This window comes from Microtus pennsylvanicus, chromosome 10, assembly GCF_037038515.1.
Source record: "Microtus pennsylvanicus isolate mMicPen1 chromosome 10, mMicPen1.hap1, whole genome shotgun sequence".
Taxonomy (NCBI): domain Eukaryota; kingdom Metazoa; phylum Chordata; class Mammalia; order Rodentia; family Cricetidae; genus Microtus; species Microtus pennsylvanicus.
In genome coordinates, this window is record NC_134588.1 from 87,724,373 (window position 1) to 87,748,746 (window position 24,374).

A 24,374-nucleotide genomic window follows, 5' to 3' on the forward strand; every position below is an offset into this window, starting at 1 on the left:
ACTTCCACCCGCCCTTCCATGGGAGCCTCCCGACATCCCCAAAGGACGCCCACAAGCCAGGTGGGTGCTTTCCAACCTACTTTGCTTCAGGGTCATATTCTGACCATATTCTTTTGAATTCATCCAAGTGGTGAGGCCCCAGAATAGACCAGTCCCGGGTCAGATAGTCAAAATTGTCCATGATAACAGCCACGAAGAGGTTGATGATCTGGAAATGTGGATCAGGAGGGAATTTCAGAGATGGTAGGGGAGATTCCGTACACTCTCTCTGCCTCCTAACTACAGAGGCATGGAATACTGGAACCCACGTTGCTGTCGCAGGCCATTAGACTCTCTTGCTGTAGAATGGCTAAGGAAAGGGCAAGCATCTGGCCAGACAGCTTGACACACACTCAGGAGGGAGTGGGTGGGTGCATTAACCAGCACCCGAAAGCACCCTGTAATCTTGTAATTTAATGGTAGCTAGAGACAGCTCACACTTTGGGGGCACATAAGCCATGTGCAGTGCCTTTGAAATGTTAGAAAGGAAACAGCAGCCTTCAGTAGCAAGGTGGGCTGGAAATTACGCCCAGCCCATCAGTGAGCTGTGACATGGGCCAGATTAAGCAAGACTTGCCACCTGCCTGGTGGGGTCGAGAGCCTACCAACTGTTTCAAAGCATGACAAGGCAGCACTACTGGTCTGAACCCCAAATGCCACAGTGGTTCTGAAAATGGAAACCGAGGTTCCTGAGGCTGCTTACCAGGAACGCGCAGAGCATGTAAAAGCTGATGAAGTAGACGATGGCGAAGTTGCTCCCGCAAGTGTATTCCTCTCCGGGGTTGTAATCTGAGTCCGGGTCACACAGTTTCCCTGGGAGGCAGGCAAGCATGATCTCCTGCCAGGCTTCTCCTGTGGCACACCTGTTTAAATGAAGGGAAAGGGTTTTAATTGGGGAAACGATGTGCTAACCATTTGGGAAGAAAATTCTTGTGTAAAATATATGTAAAGTGTAGTAATAATGCCGTTTGGATTAGTGACAGTCTGGAAGCCCCACCTTGGTAACTAGAGGCCCTGGTATAATATGATTTATAAACGTGTCTGATGCAATTCCTTATATAAATGGGTGTTCATTCTCTCCTCTCTCTTCCTCAAACATTCCTATCGCAATGATTTAATGACTAGTCCTCACTGATTTTGTTGAAAGGGAAGAGTTTGAAACCACTCAAATTATCAATGAGTCCTTAGAGTTGCTAGAGTCATCAGACAATGCTTCTTGGTTTCTGGAAAGTTCTCTCAGTGTGAGGAGGGTTGCTTGCAAAGTTAGTTAGCTTGGGCTAAAGCTAATCCTATAAAAGGTGAGGTTGTACATCTTAAGACGCTGTAATTGGCTTTGCAGAATGTCCCCGTGTTTCTCTGCATTTCTGCTTTCCTGGCTGTGTTCTGGAACACTCTTCACGCATAGGTATCTGGCCTACAGTGTTTTTTTCTGGTGGTCTAAGTATCAGCTCCAATCTGAATGGCACCCAACAGTTTTAACAATGCAAGGAAAATACTAGTTCTGTTTAAGAAGCCAAAATTGGGGCCGGGGAGAAAGGTCAGTCAGTAAACAGTGTTTGCTGTCTAAGCCTGATGACCCGAGCTCGACCCTCAGAACCCATGACAGGTTAAAGGAGAAGACTGACCCTGACCTCCACACGCGCACAGTGCCATGTCCACTCATGAACACTGATCCTATTCATACATACACATGAAATAATAGCAACATGTTAAAAAGATACAAAACAGCTGATCACAGAAGAACATACAATCCCAGCATTTTGAGAGGTGGAGGCAGGAGTACTGTCATGAGTTTGAGGCCAGCCCTGACTACAGACTGAGACCCTATTTCAAAACAGACAAAGTAACTAACGAATATAGAACAACAGCAACAGCAAAGCAAAAGTCTACCAAGAGCCAGCAGAGGAGCAAACATCACCAGTCACTCAGAATTCTAGGAGGACCACCCTCCACCCTCGCAGACCCCCTCACCTGAAGAGCAGCAGCACTGCCTGGGGGAACGTCTGGAAGTTGTTGTTCCGATTGATCTGGTTGTTATCTCTCATGGCAACTTTCCCAAACATCTAGATGAGGAAGTTATTAAGGGAGAAAAAAAAATCAGATTTCTATCATTATTACAGTTTGGATCTTGAATGTTCTCCCAAAGTTCATGTGATTAGCAGCTTTGTCCCTAAGAGTAGCATTGTTGAGAGGTACAAATTTAAGAGGTGGGCCTCATGGGAGGTTCTCAGGTCGCTGGGGGTGTGCCTTCACAGGAGAATGTGGGAAGTCTCTTTGAGCCTGTTCAATGATGGTGTCCTGCCTCGTCATGGGGCAAAGCAACGGGGCTAGTTGGTCCTGGATTAGACCACCTAAACTGCAGGCCATAATAAACACTTTCTCTTTATAAGTTAATTATCTCCAATATTTCAGTATGGTCATGCAGTGCTGAGTAACACAGTCATAGAAAAAGACTCATGTGACTTTTAGAACTAATTCAGGACTCTCTTCGAACCCAGGCTTCCTTAGGACAACCTTCTGCACAGATCTGCTGGGCACAACATGTGCCATGCACCAGGTTGGCCATTCGAAATACACTGTCTCAGAGAGGCACACTGTCACCCCACAGGAGTCTCTGCCCTGAGGAGAATACAAGGGTGATGAGGCAATGGCAAACAGCCACAGTAAGTGCTGGAACCTGATCCAACCTCGCAGGGAACAGGGAGCAGGGAGCAGGGAACAGAAATTTCCCCAGTGCTAGGCAGACAGGACAGGAAGACCCCAGAGGGAGCAGTCCATAAGCCTAGAACTGAAGGAGAAGCAGTTAAGTGAGAAAGGCAAGAGTTCTCCAGATAGAGGGAACGTCTCCTGGAAGGAGCACAATGTCCTGAGGAGGGAAGAGGAGTAGAAAAGAGATAAGACAAAGGGAATGGGATGAAGCCTTGAGGACTTGCCCTCCCCGGGCACGAATAATTAAAAACCCAGAGACAGATCTTGGGGTTCAACCTGAAGATCAGAAAAGCAAAGCAGCCAGCCACTGGCTCTTCAACCTCAGTCTGAAATGGTGATCCTGCGTCCATGAATCCTCAGAACAAGACTGAGCTATCTATCTCCTTTTATCTTATATTCTTCTCTAGTGCTGGGATTAAAGGCATGCACCACCGCAGCCCTGCCTCTATGGCTAACTAGTGTGGCTACTGGGATTAAAGGTGTGTGCCACCACTGCCCGGTCTGTATGGCTGACCAGTGGGCCTGTTTTACTCTGATCTTCAGGCAAGCTTTATTAAAATACAAATGAAACATCACTACAGGCGGGGCCTTGTGGGCTCTGCCTGCCCAGCAAAGCTTCCCCACTGGAATGAGGAGCAGACTGGCATGGCAGAAGGTCTTGGGTTCTGGCAGATGCCTGCTATGAGAATCTGGAGCTAGGTGAGCAATGAAGCTCGCACAGCCCTTGAGCTACCTCTCATCATAACACCCAGCAGCAGGAGCTCATGCTAGTCCATTACAGGGGCTCTGGTGTGATGGTGGCTCTTTCCTGGAACTCCCAATAAAATTCCCACAAGTACTTCTATGCCTCCAGGACAAAATAAACAAACAAACAAACTAACAAACAAATAAATACAGTATCACTCTGTGCTGGAACTATGTCACTTCTCCCGGGTGCACCTCTCCGCAGCCAGAACAACAACATTCTACCAATGTAGGTCATTTGCCTCCGACTCAGGGTACTCAGAGCTGTTTGTTGTCCTCCAGCTACCCCAGGGTGTTAGGACCCAGCTGTCAGTGAGGGCCCCAAATCTTTCCCAACCCTGGAGCACACACTTCAGTCTCTCAGCCTAAATGCCTGGGTCCATGCCCAGCTTTAGTCCTAACCATAGCATCTGGGTGTATGTGAGAATGCCCGTGTGATCACCAGGCTTTGGGAATGAGTATCACCAGGGCAGAGCATGTGATCGCCAACTGACGACTGGGGAGTCTCCTTCCCCACCGGGGCATCTATAGCGTTCTGCGGCTCCGATCGACCACAGGTCTTCCTGTCTATCTCGTTCTCCTAAGACAGGAGTGCGGGTGTGGTCGGGGAGGAGGACTGCACAACAGTCTCCCGCTGCATCTCCAACTCTGCATCCCTCTGTGTCTGGTTCCTTCTGGCAGCAGCTCCATCTTGGGAGTTCAATCCCACCCAAGGGGCCATAACATTCTCTCTCCTTATCTCCTCAGGAGCCACGGCATTTGGCTTAAAACATCAAGTCCTGTCTTTCTACGTGACCTGGCCTAAGTACAGACCTGAGGGGTTCTGTGAGGGAAAGGCAGCTGCTACTCACCTGCATGCCAATGACGGCGTAGATGAAGAAGAGCATGGCAATGAGTAGGGCAACATATGGCAGTGCCTGTGAGAGACAAGACCCACATGAGGCTAGCCCAGACCCACATGAGGCTAGCCCAGCGTAAGTGCTTCAGTTCTGGAGATCCCCACACCTGCACGCCTAGACTTACACAGCGTCACAGGCAGGGTGTGCACTCCAAGCTCAGTATCGCCCTGTGCTAACCTGAACCGTTTTCCATATAGAAACACAGTTCTCAGGGAGTTTGAAGCGTACCCTGCATCCTTCATAAAACCGTAATTGACCAAATCATTCCAAAATATCAGATTCCCCAATTGCTTCAATTTTCCTCTGTATCTTGGGTGGGGATTGGGGAGCTGTTGTAGAGGAGTCGAGAAACATCTTTATGCAAAATCACCTTGATTCTGGGTTTTCTTAGAGTAGGAGCATAGGAGTAGAATTACTGAGTCAGAGGGTCAAAAACAATTTCTGAACGCAAAACACTTTAAAATGCAGTAGTGAGACATTTTATAAAAATATTTTACATTCAAAGAGATTACAAGTTTTGCTAGACTTCACAGTTAATACATCTTGAGGTCACTTGGTCCTTAATCCTGCTGTATACTCAACCCGCTTAACTTGTCTGTAACAATGAATCGATCATCCTTACTCGCCTCAGATTTCCTGTATAAATGAGCTTTTATAACCTAAAATAATCCAAAACTATGATAAGTTATGTATTCTTCTATGGCCCTGACCAAAAAAGCAGTGTGTGTATATTATAGTAATAAATACTGAAAACAGAAAATAGGTTGAAAACAATCTTATGCAACAAAATCTGCCATAAACATTGGAATCCACACGGATAAACTTGATGATGGTGCATTTGCAGTATTGAGTGCTCTGGAGTTCGGTGCAAATAACTCATTCTCTTGTAAAACTCTGCTAAAGATTTCTGCAAAATACCCCTCATTTCTTCTGCATGTGATGCTTTCTTGGTTGCTCGTTACAGAGCAAAGCCCTTTCTTAGGGAAAGTCAGGCATCAGTCAGTCTTAAGGATGACAAGACAAGGGGACAGATGAGTTATATACAATAGACAGATGACAGACAAGCCAGCCACCATGACTACAGACAGACTGAAGACAGGGAGAAATGTGGAACTTCAAACATGGGGTCATTCTTGGTCAAATCACAAGGGGATCTGCTGAGCTTTCTTTTCTAACTGCAGCTTGGATATGTTTTGGTGCATCTGAGGCTGTCTTTAAAATGGGCCGCTGAACCAGACATTCGCCCAAAAAGAGCTACCAAGTCAAGGGCTGGGCTCAGGATGAAAAGAAGCTAGCTGAGTGGTAACAAACACAGGCTCTTTTTATTTAAAAGCATCCCAACAAGTCTGTGTGCCTGGCCAGACCTCAGTCCTGTCGCCCATGTTTCCATCGCCACACATGACAAATGCACCCATGTGTATGTATGGTGTGCCTCTAGGCTGCCTGGGCTGCTGGGCTTAATTCCAAGCACATGTGATTCGAGCAGCCCTTTCCCATCTAGGACAGTACATGAGAAAGCGGACAGGCCATCCATAGGCTACTGGCTCTGGGACTTGCAGCCTGGCCCAATGCTACAGCACCATACCAACAGGGGGGCTGATGACTGGCATCCCACAGGGCCTAGTCTCTCCACAAAAGCTCTTTGCATTTTCTTATGTTTGAGGACTGTGCTAGCATAGTGTTTCAAGGCAAATGACTACCTGGCTTCTTTATCTACTATTTTTTTTTAATTTAATAATTTCTTCAAGAAACAGGATTGTTTTGCACACACACATTCCATTATTATAGTAGCCCATCTCAAACAAACAAATAAATAAATAATAAATACATATTACTTGGGATTTTTAAATGGCTATCTCAAAGGTGGTGAGGGGCAAACTTGAATTTTTTTCTTTATATAACTCACTGGTTCACATGAGCCTTTAAGCCATGAATGAAGCACAGCTAATGAAGCAGAGAAGGCGCATGGCTCACTCCGCAGCATTTGTGCATGTGCACGGGTTCCCTACATGGCTGCACCTTTTCCCATAAATCCACATCGATTCCTCGCCTCAGCTGACTCTGGCCAGAAGAGTGGGATGTCTACAGCAGGGCGCCAGAAAGTTCTGTTTAGGAATTGACTAGAATCGAAGGATGGAGTCCTAGGTGTCAAATAAGGCCCGGTGGATACCTAAGTGAACTGAACTCGAATTCTATCAAGCACCCTACGGTAACCTGGTTTAAGTAGAGAATCCATCTAAGTTAGAGAAAGGCTATGTGATGGTTTGAATGAGAATGGTCCACATAAACTCTGTCTCTTGTCTCTGTCTATCTCAGCCTCTCTCTCAGCCTATAATTTGCAGATTAGATGTGAACTCTCAGCTACTTCTCCAGCACCCATTCCTGTCAGCCTGCTGCCCTGCTCCCTGCCGAGTGGATCATGGACTCACCCTCTGAACCTGCAAACAAGCCCCAATTAAATGCCTTATTCTATAATCTGCCTTGGTCATGACGTTTCATCATGGCGCTATAACAGTAACTATGACAAGGCGACCAGGCTTTAGGGGATGTGTAGTGCTTTCTCTCTCTCAGACACAACTATTGCTGAACATTCTGGGCAATCAGACATTCCAAAGACTTCCATTTCCTTCTCTCTGGGAACCGTAGCAGTTCTGAGTTTCAGGGTCTTCTTTCTGCTCTTGATTCCTACTTGATTCATCAGAGGCAGTGCTGTGTGTACCCCACAGTCATCACTGACACCGTGGTTCCTCAGAGGGCTTTGCGGGTCTTCCAGGGCAGATGACAATCCCTGACTTACATACGCCTCCGCCCCCGAGGACAGAAAGGAGAGACCTGGCAGGGCTCTTACCTGAAAGGACTTAATGAAAGTCCACAGCAGCGTCCGGATGCCTTCCCCCCTGCTGAGAAGCTTCACCAGGCGCATCACTCGGAAAAGACGGAAAAAGGTGATGGAGATTCTATTGCTCTCTTCAGAGTTCTGAAGGGTTATCATGGAGAGGTCAAACCCAGTGGAAAGTAGAACATGCAACACTTTGAGAAAGCAGCAACAGACGCAGAGGTGACAGAGTAAGAACTGGAGGTGTGTTTCTAGGACCTTTTCACCTCAGAAAGCATGGTAGGAATGGAAATCACATGCTAACAACACAGGGGTTGGGGGGAAAACTGCATCCACACAGCACATGCATGTCCACGTGTTCTACTGTGTTAGAGGAGAACGCTGGGCTGCTCAAGAGTACTGGACACTGATGAGGAATGCAAGCCACTGCAGACACTGTTCTGGAAGGACAATCATGGAGAATACAGAACACCAGTGGAGAACTCAACACGGTCAAATAAACTAAAGGCGAAGGCCCAGCCCCTGGGGACCAGTCACTGATCTTACCCCAGGTGTAGCAGTTGGGAGAGGGACACTGTCACTTTCAGTTGGCTTTAAGAAATCAAAGATTGAAATGCATTAATGAAGGGGGAAGGAAGCAATGGCTCAGGAAACATTACCCCCCTTTCACCAGTGTGTAGTTAATGTCTTTGGTCAACACAGCTGCTCCTTCCCTGAGAAAACATCAGTCCCTCATTCTGTTACTGGACTGGAGGTGGGGACAGTCGCTGACAGGAGCAGACACACTACGCTAGTCTAGTTTCCTCCAGGGGGTTGATGTGTCAGGTGACTGATTGGTCAAAGACTGTGGTACAGACCTTAACGGTCTCTAAAGACAGGTTCAGAGACAGCTCTGCTTCTGTGGCTCAGTCAAAGGAGCTGACCTCCTGCAGCAGCCCCCCGAATGCCTCTAGCCATGGGGAAAAGCGTGGCTCTGTCTGTGGTCCCCACACTTCAGCACTCCATGCACTCCACTGGATCAGTGTCTCTGCTGAAGGGCTGGAAGGCCTGGTCTGTGTACAGGGCAGAGGCAGGCTTCTCTCCAGCCACCTGCACTGCTTTGCCGGAAGTTCAGCCTGGCCCCAGCCAGTCAAGCACAGAGTCTTCAGGACTCTGGAAGGACATCATGAGGCTGGCTTGCCTGAGCCTCAACAGCTCTGCCTCCCCCAGATCCGACTGTGTGCCTGGTACCCTGGACCTAGCAGCACACCAAGGATTGGTGTTCATTTGTTCTCTCACCCTCACAGAGGGCTGAGCCCTTCCTCACCACTCTAGTGCTCAACGTAGTACCTTCAGGGTATTGCTTAAGAAAATACGAAGAGGCTGGAGGCCAGCCTTCCCCACCAGGAAGCATCTTTAAATAATAATAGCAATAATGAAGGAAGGAGACAGCCTCCTATCTCTCCCGCGCCCCTCCCATCACTTCCACTGAAGTGGTGGGTCTTCCTGGATAATGGAAAGGCTGTTGGAGGTTCCCAGCCCAGGTTTTCTGTGGCAGCACACAGTAAAACTACACAGGGAGGTAGGTGGGCACGCTGCTAGATGGGTCCTCCCCTGGAGACATGGGGAAGAAAGGCTTGGTTTTTATACTGATTCCTGAGCCCAAAGAGAAGAATTTTATGGACTTAAGAAGTAAATGGGTTCGGCTATGTCAGCCATGCCTATAACTCAGCAGAGACTCTGGACCCAGGAACAGGTCCTGATCACCAGAAAGGGCTCGAATCCACCTGGATGGATGCTCGGGACAGGAGCTCTGCCATAGGCATGTCAGAACTTGGGGTCCATCAATTTTGTTTATATTTATTATCGCCTCACCCCAGAAGTAGCGACATATCCTTAAAGAGATGAGCTTTGTGTGTGTGTGTGTTTAATTAGACAGGGAGCAGGGTCTCATTATGAAGCTTGGGCTGGCCTCAAACTCTGACTACCCCTGTCTCTACCCCCGAAGTTCTGGGGTTATAGGTGTGAGCCACTATGCCTAACTTAGATCATGGGGATTTGTGTTATTGTTTGCTTTTTAAGTTAAGACTATAACACACACAGGAATTAGTTTCCCAGTACTCTTGACCCCCACAACGCTCTCCCTAGGGGCTGTGGAGAGGAGGGCCACCTGACCAGGTAGCTGGACAGTGCACATGTGTGTGAGCATCTGTGTAGATCTGTGTGTATGTACACCTCCATTTGTCTATGCTCAGAGGACTGGAGGGGGCAGGGCAGAGCCCTCTACAGCTATGTGACCAAAATCCCCGTCACATATGCGGATGTACAGCAGCAGAGCCAGCCGCTCTTCCTGGCTATCTGTTATCCTTGCTCCTCTGCGTTACTCCATGGCAGGCCATTCATGATCCTCTTTCTTTGGGCTGATAAAAGTTGGCTAAATCGACTTTGGAAATGTGTATCTTTTTAAGTGTATCTGAAAGATGACAATCATCAATCATTAAATTTACATTCAAACTCCACCTCCTACATACTGGGATCACAGGTGCGAATCACAATATCTAGTCAACTTTTTATTGTTGTTGTTTTTTATGGAGAGGAGAGGAGACAGCATCTGTCAGGAGACAAAGCAGTGGACCATGCAACACAGGAACAAAAGAACAAAGCACTTCAGGCTGCATGCACCCCCAGAGTGGCCTGAAACATCATCACCCCTGCCGCCACACACTGTAGGGCGGGAAGAACTGCTATCAGGGAGGATGTATCTGACATCAGTGGGGGACCATGCAAATTGACACAATGTCTTCCAAACTGGAAGGCCCCTAGGATGGCTTTGCTCCATCTGCAGAGAGGGCAGCTGCTCTGAGCCTGGGCTGCACTCTAAAGCCACCAATGCCCACGTGCTGCCCAAGCTATTTCCTAAATTGATCTGGGTCCTTCTACACTCCAGGAATTTTTAAAGTTATTCTAATATGCTCTCAGAGTTGAGAATTTTGGTCCTTAGCCCATAGTGATGCTGGGCCAAGTATTCAGCAGATAGCCCACTGCAACAGAGTAGTACAGAGCAGGACCACGAGGAAAGCCCACTTGGGCTGTTACAGCTGAGCAAGCCTTCTGGATCTGATGAGGGATCATAATTTGGATGCAAGAGAATTAAACACCTCTATCTTCTTTCTAAGGGATAGAGGAGGCACATTGGGAACAGAAAGGTAGAGGATGGACAAGGAGCAGAAGTTACCTGGTACTATGCTCGACTTTTCAGTCACCCATGGATAACACTAGAGCACCTGAAGCAGGGAAAGACTTGCTCTCCACATGCCTTTCTTATCAAGAATGGCCTCAAGGACCTGGGCGATCCATGTTCAATAGGATTTCATTGTCACCTAAAGGTTTGGAACGGACAGTTTCAGTAGCTTCTGCTATTGCAAGGTCACGTTCCTCAGCCTGGTCCCCAGCTACCATATGGGGTTGAGAGCCAAACTGTTGTGTCTCATTCTGACAACAAGCTGAATGAAACGATGGGGACAGTGTCCAAGCTGGGCGCTTGACAAGGCTCTGAGAGTGAGCCCCCGTCGGGTTTTTCTACGTTCTTTGATAAACACAAGCAGCCAGTTTCTAAGCAAGACCACTCTCTCCCAGGCAACAGTAGGATCAAAAAAGTCTGACTGTCAGCAACACCCATCCCTGGGCCAGAAAAACTGTTGCTTGATTGTTTTAGAACTCAAAGAACAAACAGGCATTGGCGAGAAAGCAAAGTAAGTCTGTTAGTGTCATCCAACATTTCAGCAGCTTGGTCACTGCACAACCAAAGGTGAAGGGGACAGGTCCAGGAAAGCCATCACACCATGAGCAAACGGGGGGTGGAGCATGGAGGGGACAGAAGGACGGAAAGGACTGGTGAGCATGCAAACAGGACAATGCAAAGGGCCATCAAAAATTGCAAAGACTACAAACAAGCAAGAGTTCTTATTTTCCAGGCCAGATTATTCATTCCGGAAGGCTGTGCTAGCAAATCACAGAGCCAATATGACTTGACCAAGCAAGCCTGAGCTCAGGCCCTGGTCAGGGACAAGGACATACGGGAGAAGAAACCGTTAAAATGACTATGGATGATCCTTAGCAAGTCCTGTGACACTCAGCAAAACACCAAAGGTGGGAAGCAGAAATAAAGTATACAGTCTCTAGAAGCATTTTTGCTTAACGACTTCACCGTATATATGATTATATATACTTGCCGCTACAATTTTCTAAAAATAAAACCAACATGAAAATCAATTAGGCAACAGAAAAGGAAAATCAACAGAGTCTGAGGGAGAGAGCATAGCAGGTTAAACATCACAAAACATGATGCTAATGACAGCTCAGACCAGCCAACAATGGACCAAGGGTATCCATGCTCAATTGACTCCCGACGTCAGGACAAGGCCACTGGGGATGTGACATGCGTTGCTCTCCTGGGGAACTGTATGTGTGTGTGGGTGGGGGGGGGGTGTAGGAATAAACATCCCCATCCTAAAATATCTGTAACGTCAGAGAATTAGAATGTTCTTTTTTAAAAAAATTGTTGATTTTTCCCAGAACCTAGCTCCAGCCTACAAGTGGTAGATGCCCAGTAAAAGTGGTGTTGAAGATGGGATAAACGAGCAGGGAGCATGACCTTTGTATCAAGGGACAGTAGAGGGACACAGATCTCTGTAGGTAACCCAGAGTAGGAAGCTGCCAAGGCCAAGGCTAAGGAGTGTTTGGTCTCAGAATACAGCTAGCCAGGGAAATTCACTGACTGCCAGCAGGTTTGGGAACTGGTAATATTCCCCAATGTGAGTCTTCAACAAGAACTGGACATCATAAAAGAGGCCTTGCACAGACATGTAACGTAAAGTGCTAACTGGACACTTACACATGGACCTTCCCCATCCAGAGACACAGGACCGCCCTGAGACACTGACAGGCAGGGCCAAGCCAGAGCTGAAGAGCAGGGCCAACACCCAGCCCAGGAAGCAGGTGTTGCCTCTGGGTGTACCAAGTTACACTAGCTAGTCAGCAGGTAGGCAGCATGAGACAGCTGGGTGTCTAGCTAATGAACAAGCCTCAGCTACATCCTGGTACCCAGAAAATACTGAGTTTATAACCTCTGGCTCACCGCACCTAAAGTCTGCTAGAATGATGACAGTTTAGGTGTGCTACCATCTGTCATAGGACAGTTTAGGTGTGCTAACATCTGTCATAGGTTGTTTCTGACCCATGGTAAGTTCTTTGAACACAGCATAGTTACTTCAAATGCCCTGAGATGATTAAAGCAGTCAGATGTCACGCCACACGGCAATCAAGTTAGGGTCCTGCTGTCCTTTCAGCAGCAACTGATTATTTTACACCCAACTGACATTTACATATCATGCATAGAAATTTTATAGCTGCCTACAGAATATGTCTTGTAAAGCTGAATTTACATAAGTCTAGGCTTAAGAAGTTTGGGGTACGTGTACTCAGGCCAGGCCTAGCAAAATGCCATCTTAGTATCTTGGCGTGGCATGGTATGGATTTTGGTGTGAGGGGGCTTACATCATACTCTGGTGGCCATGGTAATGTCTTACAGTCTATTTTACACAGTATACAGGAATACTGCATGAATAACAGTGCATCTCCATAACCCATTATTTAATAAGTATTTTCATAAATATTTACACAATTTTATCCCCAGTAGATATACCCACTCTGCTGGACCTATAACTGAGGAAACTGAAGACTGAAGTCGGGCAGGAACTGATAGGGTGGTGGCTGTCCAACCATCCACACTGACTAAAGTCAGCCTTGCTGCCCCAGTGGGCATCCAAGAATACCATTGTTCCATTTGGTACAGGCAGTCTGGGTACCAGGATGGACCTGACAATCCTCAGCCCTGCATACATCAGCCAGGCAGAGCTGAGCACTGGGGTGGCAGCAGACAGCACTGGACTGGCAACACAGAGCAAAAGTCGACACCACACAATGGTACTCGCCCAAGCTCCGCTCACTGCCTTGCGGGACATGCACACTGACATATGTCCTCTAAAGGGCCCTTCGCTGCCTGCCCGTGCTGGGGGTTTGCTCCGCCCAGTATGGATGTGCTCCCTTGTCAAGAAGAAACTGCGTGTAACAAAGAAGGCAGCGGCACTCTTTTGACACTAAGGGGCACCAGCTAGACTCAGAGCAGACCCAAGGCTAGGAGGAGAGTGGCAGCAACTACCTCAAAGCCAGGCGTGGCTAGAGGGGTCTCTTGTGCCATCACAGAACCATGTGGGCACAAGGCACGCACTACAGACTCCATCCTGTAGCTGCAGACATTGGGATGCAAAGAAGTCAGGAGATCTGTTAAGGTTACCTAGCTAGAGAGTAATGGCGCCCGTGAGACTTGAGGACGATCTTTTAAAAGTAACCATTTTACCTCCAAAGTGGCAATCCTGTGCTTTTATCTCCATTTCTTTAGGGGAACGGATGGAGACAGGACAAGGGATGGGAGACTACAAATTGACTTTCATTGTTCAAAATGAATTAGTGCCTGCAATATTTATGGGCATGGGGATTCACGGGCAGGCCTTCTAGTCTCTTCTATGCCAAAATTAATGAAAACAATCACGTTAAGGACACAAAGTTTGCTACTTACATTCACTTCAGTTATAGCAATATCAACGACGCTACCAACAACAATTAAGGCATCAAAAGTGTTCCATGCATCAGTGAAATAGTGCTGTTAGGCAAGCATTCAGAAGCCACAGAGGACAGGAAGCACAACAGGAAAAAAGAAGAAAAGGACAGCGTTAACAATATGCCACTTGACTACTTGAAAAATCGCCCCAAGACAAACACATCATCAATACATCACTTTGGATGGATTTTGACAGAGCAGATGGAACAACCAGAGACACCCTATCTTACCTTGCCTACTAGTGCCTGGGGTCAATGGTGCCAGAGTCAGCCCTGCAAAGGTGGCTTGTGTCTGCAGAGGCCTTGGGCTAAGGCTCTACTCTAGAAGGTTCTTTCCCACAGTCTCTGTGAGGAAATGTCTAGTTTCCGATCAAGTATGACTGGGGTCTGTGACTTGTCCAGGTGATGCCACATCAGGGCAGGGAGCAGAATGTGCAGACAGAAGAGAGAGGACGCAGGCCACACAGGTGCATACTTACGTCGGCTTCGCTGAGGGCCACGTCTATAATGCTGCCGATTACGATGAGGGAGTCAAACGTGTTCCAGGCGTCACTAAAATACCCCTGGACAGAGCAGGCAGGGGCAGATGTTTATGAGCACTTATGAAGGGAACATCACACGGATCACATGAGGGGACACATCCGAGTCCCCTCAGCACCCATAGCAACCAGGGAAGGGGTCAGGAAAGCCAAAGGGGAGAAAACAATACTGTCTACTGGTGGAAAGGGGTACAGAGGGGTGGTTGTGCTCCTGCATGTGTGAGAGAGGGCATGAGTGAGAATGGGCACAGACGGGCACACACATGCGCATACACACACACACACACACACACACACACACACACGCACGCACAAATACTACAGGCGTATGGCCCTGGGCAGATAGAGGGTAACCCAGCCCTGCTACCCAGAGTATTCACCCTAAGCCTGCAAGAGTGAGGCTCCTCCACACTTCCAAGAGTCTCCAAGTGCCCTTCCTTTATTTTCCCACTTAAAGTCACTAGGTGGCCAGCCTCCCCCCACCCCCATCCTCACCAGTCCAGCAAAGATAACAGGCCACACAGTGCAGCAGGATTCCCAACGGCTCTTGGCTTACAGGACACAGGGTGATTATATAAAGGTCATAGCTTTTAGGGAGACGGACAAAGAGATACACAGAGCCAGAGAAACTCTGGATTGTGGCGTAAAAACAAGCCAAGGCAGGGGAAACAGACTGTAGGGTGGTGAGGATGCTTCAGGGGTCTCAGATGGCCCATGGTCTCCTTCTACCTTGACTTTCCATCTTCCAGCTTCTGGCTCCCTCAACAATGTCCCTGGCTCCTTCCCTGATACCTGATTCCTCTGCAATTCCCCTGACCTTAATCAGTTCAAATCCACTTCCTCCCTTGAGCTCAGACAGATGCCAGCTCCTTCGTGGAGCTTCCCAGGTCCTTCTGACTATCCACACTCTGTCACAGTGACCACACCTTTCTCAGGCCTTCATCCAGAAGGTCGGCCACGCCAAAGCCTTCCAAGGATGAGGAGCACATGGCTTCATCTGCGGTCACCTCCACCAACCCTGTCAGCCCCCAGAGCCTTGACTCTGCTCTGTACAGGTCTGAGACACATTCATGTTTTTCTCCACAAACTCGTACCCTAGTGTTTCCTGGCTTCCAATTTTCAGGTTCTAGTATCTTGTATCAGTTCTAATGTACCCATGACTTATGAATTTAGATGTAATTCTGTGTGGTTTATGCCTTCGAGGATCTTCACACTTCATGATTAACTGGAGCCTGTTGACTCCCGGCACCCCCTAGAAAGCCACACTGGACGTGGTGGTTGCATTCTGAACAGAGCTGGAAGCTTCTAGTTACTGGGGCTATACTGTCAAGATTTGTCTATAAGCCACCTTCTATCTTGAAAAGGGGGAATATGTTTTAAGGATAAAAATTCAGGTATGAATTCTACAAAGAGGGGTTCAGTATGTGTACAGTGGGTACATTTACAGATGAATTAAGAAAACCAGAACCGGAGGTATTTTGAAGTGTCAAGGTCCCAGAAGCCTGTGATCAAAGGCAAGGCTAGTGGAAGCCTCTACAGAGGCTCGGCCTTCTGTGGCACTGTGGAAAAGGAGGACATGCTGCCTCCTAACAACTGGAGTGGGGTGGCTTTCTATTTCCTATAACAGCACCACCATCCATCAACAGGAAGTCATTCACTGTTTCCCTTTGCTACTCTTGACAATGACTCCCCAGACTCAACCTTAGTCACTTCCGATTGACTCTTGGTCTCTCATTTATAGCCATGGTGTCTCTTGCACTTGCCCCTTACTGGCTGGTGCTCAAACAGTTCTCTCAGAAGCTCAAGGAACCGACAAATGGAATTGTCCTGCAGGAAATTCAACAGGCCTATTTGCTTCAAAGTACAGCTCACACTTCCTTAGCTTGCTTCTCATGAACGCAGGATTCTCAGCTGGCCAAACAGGGAGAAGACAGTTCCCGTGAGGATGGACTTGTGATGTGAGGCTAGAGGCAGGATAAGGAGCTGGCCCCAGGACACAAGACAGCCCGTTTCCTTCTCAAGGTAGTCCCCTGACAGCAGCCTGGTCACATGGGGCCTCCAGCATCAGAGTCCTCTTAAATTATTTATATTGTTGCAATTTCTTCACCTGGAAACATCACTGCTCTGGTGATGGGCAGGCCCTTCCCTTTTCCTCACTGAATGGCCTGCGGGGTGGAACACATTCCTCAACCCAACGTTCAGACTACAAGCACTCACAGAGCACCAAAGACTGAGCCCCATTCCCTCACTTCCTGACTGGCCCTGGATCACATGCTCTACTGTTCTCATCTTGCCTGATGGATCTGTCCGCAGCTGTGGGCTCTACCTCACGTGCGCAGCAGCCCTATTGTTTTCACAATGGTCAGCGTTCCCACTCTGGGCCAGTCCAGTCTGGGTACACTGTGGTGGATAAAATCCCTCTGAATCAGCAATATAAGGGCCAGCACTCAGGGAACCTTTTATAAATCTGACAGACTAAGAGAATCTTCCACAGTTTCAAAATCACGTGCCCAAATCCCTACGTTGCAGACTGAAGGTTGACACCCCTCACCTACAACACGGTGTGAGTGACTGGGCACCCAGGCTCTGGCCAGGTGGCTCCAATAGTCCAGGGGAGGCAGAAATGCCAGCCCTCCCTTTCCTCCCACACACTGCTTCCCTGTTTAGCAGCCTCCTAGTTCATGAAATCACTGCCTTGGCAGCATGACTCAGCTCCTCCACCCTTCCTACACTGGAGACACCATGGTTCCTCACATGGGGCCCATCCCCACCTACTCTCCCAGCTGAAGGAGTGACACACTCTATAACTGATTTCTGAAGCCAGGGCTTCTCAGGAGAAGCCAGCAATCAAATTTTTCCTCCCTCCCTCCCTCCCTCCCTTTCTCCCTCCCTTCCATCCTTTCTTCGGCTCTTCCTCCTGCAAAGAACAAGTCAGACAGCCACGTGTAATAGCTTTTATTAGTCAGAAATAGTTCTGACTCTGGCACTTAAGTTATTGTGCTAGTTGGTTAGTTTTTGTTTTTCTCGAGACAGGGTTTCCTTGCATAGCCCTGGCTGTCCTGGAACTTGCTCTCTAGATCACTAGTTAGCTTTAATTGTCAGTTGGACATAACCTAGACTGGCCTGAGAAGATAATCTCAATGAGGAATTAACTGGATTGGCTATGCTGGCAAGCCTGTGAGTAATTTTCTTAACAGAGTTAACTGAAGGGGGAAAGCCTACCCTGGGTGTGTCTGCACCATCTCAAGGGTTGGGTCCTACAGTGTGTAAGTGTCTAGACACTTCTCCCAGGCTTGGAGACTCACTGGGCCAAGCAATGTTCTACAAGCCACTGATGCACTAGCCTTAGAGGGTATATGCTCAGACGTACACTCCCAAATACACATAGGCACACATGTATGCACACAAGTAAACATACACTCTCACACGCTCACATGCTGTGGGGTGTGCGTGTTCTCCAACTGTAGAGCTCAATCACCGGGCACAGGAAGCCATGGCACAGAGTTGCTGGGAAATGTCCCATGGGATTGTTCCATGCACATTTCTCAAGAACTTCCCACGTTCTGACTCTGCAACCTTTCCCATCAGTTCAGACAAATATTGTTCAAAGAAGTATAGGCAAAAGAGAAGCAAACCAAAGTCCCCGAGGAGGTTCTGATGAACTTGGAAAAGGAGGGAATGTTTATGTAGGTAGGTATGGACAAGTCACAGTACGTAACATCGCTCCATGCGTAAGGTGCCAAATTTGACCCCACTGCAATCACCCCAATTAATCACTTACAAATGTCCTTTCTTTTTGGTCCACAAAGATCCGATTAAAGATTACCTAAGAATTACCTCAAATTGAAGAAAGGAACAGGCTAGAATTCAAATTCTGTATAACTGTAGAGTACACAAACCCAACCCTTTTTGAAGCTATACTGTAGTTATCGGATGCCTCTAGACGGAGTATGAACACCTAGGCACCAGGCTTTGTCAATCTCTCTTCTGAGAGTCAGGGTCTATGCTAGGAAGGAGAACCCCGCCCCCCATGGCAGCTCAGCTCAGCTCTTCAGTCTAAGGCTTTAGAGGGAAGGAACATTGTTGCTTGGGGATGGTAGCAATGGTGTAGTGGGGGCATGAGCAGTCTCCAGCATGGGGCTATAAGCCAGGCACCCTTGAAACGCTGAATGTAATAAACGCTTACTGTCCACAATAGCCTCCAACAACTGGACTAGGAGTCTCCTGATAGAGCAGAGGAGGAGAGAGGGGCGTGGGGCAATGAAGGAACTTGTGATGGGCTGAGGATGGATTTCAGGTGTTTCACAATTGTGACCTTTGATGCTGAGCTACATGGCTTGTGACGCCACAGCCTCTGGGCTTTGTGGGACTGAACTGACTCCCCCGAAAGGAGGCACAATGGAGTCACTCCTTCAGTGTGGTGTAACACAGTTCACGCTCATTTCTCATAAACAAGAGGACTTTTCTAACTCCAACAAACAGAGATGCTGTAGCAATGAGAGGTAGCGGAGCTTTCCATAGAAGGTAAAAAGGAAGCTGGAGGCCAGCAACAAATAAAAACTGCCTTCGTGCTAGCAATCTCAGAGTGAAATCAGGGTCAGAGTCTTTCTGATGACTATCGGACACTCCCCCAGTGCTCAGATAATGGGCTACATTCTCCTGAGCCAGCACGACATGCTAGTCAAAAACAGAAAAACCAGGGTTTTCAGTGATAATCAGCCTACAAATTCCCAGTTCTCTCCTCTCTTTTTCTCAGAATTGTTTTCAAAAGGTTGTTTCTGCACATTTATTTTCCCATGTGTATACAGATGTCCTGATCAGATTTTAATGTTCTCAGGTGGTAACCTACTTAGTTACCAGAGCAGTTTAGCGTAATTTGGCAGCACAAGGCTAAAAGGAAGCAGGTCCTTCTCTGGGGTAATTCAACAACAACCTCTGCAAAGCGGATTCAGCAATTTACCTTGGGCTTAAACGCGATGACTTTCAGAACCATCTCAACAGTGAACACCCCCGTGAAGACCATGTTCAGAATGTCCATGGCATCGTTGAACATCTTGGACTGCTCGTAGTGCTGCAGATGAAGGCAGAGCTGTCAGCATTTTAGGACCTCACGTCCTTGCCAAGGAGGTCCCCTGCCATCTGCATCCTGGGGGCACTTCCCACCCTCCAGTATAGCATCTTCTCTGGGCAATTCAACCCCATACTACAAGGGCATATGGTGAACGTCCACAAAACACAGGGTGGGTGTCCACAACACGGTGACGGTGACGTCACCCTTTCTCTGTTGGGAATGATGCTCAGGTCCTTGACTAACACACAATAGATACCACCTAAATGTCTATGAATAAAGGTAGAATTGGATTAGTGATAAATCATATACTATTTAGGTTTATATCTTATTAAAGGTGGTATTACCCAGGCTTTATGCCTTCCCCTAGATCAACATCAGATCTTATCATTTTTAACTTTAAGAACGTATGTGAAAATGTGTGTTTGACTAAAGAACCAAGAGTTTGGTTTGCTTAAGTTCTTTAAGCCTGGGCAGAATCTGGTTATAGAGCTTGGTTCTTGCCCCCTGATCCAGTGTCCTATCTATCAGACAGTAACTGTTGAAGATTCACTGTCAGCACTGTTCTGCAATGTGACTTGGTCAGGGTCAGCAAGAAATTACTGTAATTCAGGTCAATATTAAAAAAAAAACTCTACAAAATCTTGCACTATCACACTGGGAGCCCCTGAAGACAGAAATGTAACTTGGGTTTTCCTTTCTAACTGAAAGCCGCTGTGACAGGTGCAGACCAAAGTGTCAGACATGGGGCGAAGGGGCTGGAGAGTGGCTCAAAGGTTAAAGGCACTTGTTCTTACAGAGGGCCTGGGCTCAGTTCCCAGCACCCACATGATGCTCACAATCATCCATAGCTCCAGTTTCAGGGGATTCAACCCCCTCTTCTGACTTCTGTGGGCACCAGGCACATACATGGTGCACATACATACATGGCAGCAAAACACTCATACATGTGAAATTCAATTTAAAAAACCTAACACTAATTTCAAGGCACCAGACTTGACTAATTCAGCAGAATCTTTTGGCCTGAGGTGGGCATAGAAGACTTCCCACATCACTCATGGCCTGAGGTAAGATTCTCAGTGCCACCAGCTGGTAAGGAAAGAAACCAGGACAGAAGCTGTGGCATCAGGGCTTTGGTACTCAGTCACTCTTGGGTCTCACGATCCACACTGATCGCCACACACAGGCTCCACGGAAGCACTACCCACAACTCCGTCACCCAGATAGACCCAAACATAAAAGTGACCTCATGAGTCTACCACGAGAACAGTCAGGAAGAATGAAACTCTGACCACACTAGAGTCAACCCCCTTCTCAAGGGAGGTGGTGCATGCTACCCTTGGGATCTGGGGTACAGGACTGCGTGGCACACCGAGACTTGGTCCCCGCAGTGGCCTCCATTTTTACCTGCATGGCCAGGCAGAGCGTGTTGAGCATTATGAGGACGAACATCATGTATTCGAAGGGCGAGGAGTTCACCACATACCAGAACTTGTACTGGTAGGGATTTTTGGGGATGTATCTCCTTAAAGGGCGCGCTTTCAAGGCATATTCAACACACTGACGCTGCAAAGGTAGAAAAGGACAAACATGGGGGTTTCAGAGCTTCCAGGGAAGGAGCATACAGTGGTCATCAGCCTAAAGAGCTCACTCTGGCCCTCAAGGAAATGACCACAAACAACAGCGAGTCTCTGGGAGGATCTAGACTTTGCCTTGTGGTAACTTAGGAAGCAGGTGGAGCAGCCACTGTGCTGGCTCAGATTTGCAGACACAGCTTCTCCTGAGCTCTGCAGCGTCTCTGACTAGAGGTCGGGGTGGGGGGCTTGGACCAAGCCTTGTCAGGGTCTTTCCTGGCCAGCAGGTGGTGATGCAAAGTCTGCCTGTGTTGTCCTCCACAAGAGGAAGTCAGCTAATGACAGGCATGGAATTTTCCAGAAGCCCAGAGGCTGAGTTTACTTCCTGAGGCGGGATGCTCTCCAGATCCTCTACCAGATCCATAGAAGCTGCCTGTCTAGTCTTAATGGGGTGGGAACTTACCATGCTCACCCCAGCATCTCCAGAGAATGGTTAGAGTAATCTAAGGTTGGCTCTAAACACCCACTGGTCTTTTACTTGCTCTGGGACAGACACTAGTTCCTTTTTGGAGCAAGCTGAGAGGGATCCTCCAGTTGACCTCCCGACTTGCTCCTGCCTCCACCCTTCCTCCACTGCCCTACCTCTCACCTTCAGCTTCATTCCAGACACAACAGGCTTCAGACAAGTTCTCTGTTTGGAATTAGTATTACTCTGACTAGAGACACCAGAGTGAAGCCTATATGGGACTTTAGGTTGCACACACATGTAACCTCCGCTCTGCATGGCTTACCTAGCCTCGTCTTCACCCATCTTCCATGGGTAAGCAAAGACATGAGCCAAATTCTCCCAGTTTATCACTGGTAGGGGTTACAAGGACACTGTGACACAGCAAAGTTCTTCCACAAAACAAGACAGCATGCCCCTACACGTGGTTACAGCTGCCACCTCAGCAGGGATACCTCATATACCATGGCCACCCCTGCAGGAAGCCTGCACTGCCAGATCATTCTTGCTCACCAAGTCACCATAAAAGACAGAAGACAGAGGAAAACCCTCGGAACAGACTTGCAAACTCATATTCTAATGGTTCAAAAGAACATGTGTGGTGTAACTCCTTCATGGCTTCATAAATAATCTCTACAGGAGCAGAGATGAGCCTAACGTCACTGAGCAGGTGCAGGCAGAGCAGGGCCGGAGCGCAGGCTCCTGGGTTCCTTGCTTTACCACGCAGCCAGAGTCAAGGCTCCTACTTCTACCACGTCAGCCAAGACAGGGAGAAGATGACAACGCCAGCAAAGCCACGGTCCTCACACTTCCTACTGAACGACAGCATATTCTGACCGAAGAAAACTGTGGTCCCCAGAAGACCTCTGGGAATATTCTGGCTCCCTATTGGAGGAAGAGGATGCCAGCGCATTGGGTGGGCGGAGGCCACTGCTCTTGCTCTACAGCTGTGCCCTGGAAACACAGGTGAGAAGAATCAGCCCACAACAGCACAAAGGTGGAGAAAGTCTCAGCCAGCAGATACCAAAGAGCCTCTCTGTGGGGACTGTGTGAGTCTGAGTGGCTTCTGGCTCAGGGTCACAGTGCCATGCAAGAGTGGCAATAGTATACCATCACTGGTCAGTCACGGCCATGGGCTGTGGCTTCAGTCCTCTCTGCCTCCTAACCACAAGCTTGGGGATTGGTTTCCCCAGTCACAGTCTCTTCTGTGTCTGGTGACTAACTCTGCAGAGACTCAACATGACTGCGGGTGTGGTCTGAATGGGACCTGAACTGGGGCGAACCCTCTCCTCTGTGTAGCAAACACCACGGAACGAGGAGGTGTTCTGCTCTTGCTTGAGGGGCAGAAACACGAACAGCGTGTGACTTTAACCTGATTTTTGTCGAGCTCACAGTTCTTATACTCCTTCTCTCCCTGCTCCTGGAAGGTGACGATGACAAAGCCCACGAAGATGTTCATCATGAAGAAGGCAACAATGATGATGTAGATGATGAAGAAGATGGAGATCTCCACACGGTAGTTGTAGACGGGACCAACATTCTCTCCGTTTGAGTCAATAGCTTTATACAGCAACCTGGAGAATAGGAAAACTGGGTGAGAACCTGCCGACCCCACAGTCCAAGAAGCCCAGCCCACTGCCCCACAAGAGGCTCCCAAAATTCCTCTGCACGGTCGTGAGGGATGGGACACCAAAGCCTCTGAACACAGCCTGGTCATGGGGGCATCTTAAGCCTTGGGCCCAGATAGCTAGTAATTAGGTGAGGGGTTACCCAGATATCATCGTTCAGAGACTATCTGGAGAACTGAAAAATCAAACAGATTTTACAGTCAACAATGCAGCCTTCTATTAACAGATAAGAGAAAAAGAACATCACACCGCCATATGGAAGGCACTGATAATTACGTGTGCACTGACAGACATCCAGTACCCAAACAGGATTTCTCAAATTAAGGGGCATTCAAGTATCAGACAGAACTCTTAAGAAGGACATTACCATAAACCTCCCCAACTTCCGCCAACCGACTCTAATGCAGTCAGTCCTTCTCGACCCCGCCCCATGTGCACTTCCACGCCCTCTCTTTTTACCTCTACGTCTTTCTAGAAGGGCAGATGTTACTGCTATCCCCTTCCTATCAATGGCCAAGAAGCAGCCAAGTGCCACAGTCACAGTCCTCAGGCACAGAGTCCCCAGCTGGGCTCAGGTACTTGTAGCTCCAAGCCCCAGGCTAGATCACATCCCATCAGCTGCCCCAATAGTTCACTAGGGCACAGTGTCCCAAACCTGGCATCACCGCAGTGCCTGGCTCTTACTCTACACCTTTTCTCCTAGATCAGCAAGTAAGCGAGTGCTACTCAGCTGTCCACTGAAGCTGAAGCTTCTGAGAATGTCAGTCCCAGTCACCAGAGAGTCCTGGCAACCAGCAGGGACCAGCCTGGGCACTCCCCTCCTGAAGCTCCTGTGTGCGTGGCACATCTGAAGGGAGCCAACAGAGTGCCAGAGACCCCCTCTGCCTTTTATTGTCTTCCTTCTTTATGTTCTGGTACACTAACTAGTCCAGACCCCAGCCATTCATCTGGACCCTATTCCATACTAGGTATGATTATGTGACATTTCTATTAACTCTAGGCTCTGAGGGAGGAACAGTGCCATGGTCAAGTGATTTCCTCCAAGTTGTCCAATGCAGTATGTTGCATGGAGTTGATATTAAGGCATAATTTAAGAATGAGTGTTTTAAGCACCCTCATGAAAGAAACGGCATGGTGGTCTGCTCCATGCCTGGCACACCTTAGTGTTCATGATGG

At 48.2% G+C, this 24,374-nt stretch overlaps 1 protein-coding gene across 17 annotated transcripts in view; it reads right to left on the reverse strand.

Annotated features, from left to right (window-relative positions):
* Cacna1d (calcium voltage-gated channel subunit alpha1 D) overlaps nucleotides 1-24,374 on the reverse strand; it is a 302,791-nt gene that overhangs the window by 31,078 nt on the left and 247,339 nt on the right. For 7 of the 17 annotated variants that reach the window (XM_075988926.1, XM_075988915.1, XM_075988913.1 and 4 more), the window contains 11 exons: nucleotides 22,943-23,144; nucleotides 20,899-21,057; nucleotides 19,384-19,494; nucleotides 14,364-14,447; nucleotides 13,844-13,927; nucleotides 7,774-7,818; nucleotides 7,240-7,368; nucleotides 4,344-4,409; nucleotides 2,011-2,102; nucleotides 743-902; nucleotides 81-208 (listed from right to left, as the gene is read on the reverse strand). In XM_075988926.1, the coding sequence (XP_075845041.1) occupies nucleotides 81-208; nucleotides 743-902; nucleotides 2,011-2,102; nucleotides 4,344-4,409; nucleotides 7,240-7,368; nucleotides 7,774-7,818; nucleotides 13,844-13,927; nucleotides 14,364-14,447; nucleotides 19,384-19,494; nucleotides 20,899-21,057; nucleotides 22,943-23,144 (1,260 nt within the window). The remainder of the gene's footprint in view (nucleotides 1-80; nucleotides 209-742; nucleotides 903-2,010; nucleotides 2,103-4,343; nucleotides 4,410-7,239; nucleotides 7,369-7,773; nucleotides 7,819-13,843; nucleotides 13,928-14,363; nucleotides 14,448-19,383; nucleotides 19,495-20,898; nucleotides 21,058-22,942; nucleotides 23,145-24,374) is intronic. The other 10 variants (XM_075988927.1, XM_075988919.1, XM_075988928.1 and 7 more) reach the window with 5 other exon arrangements.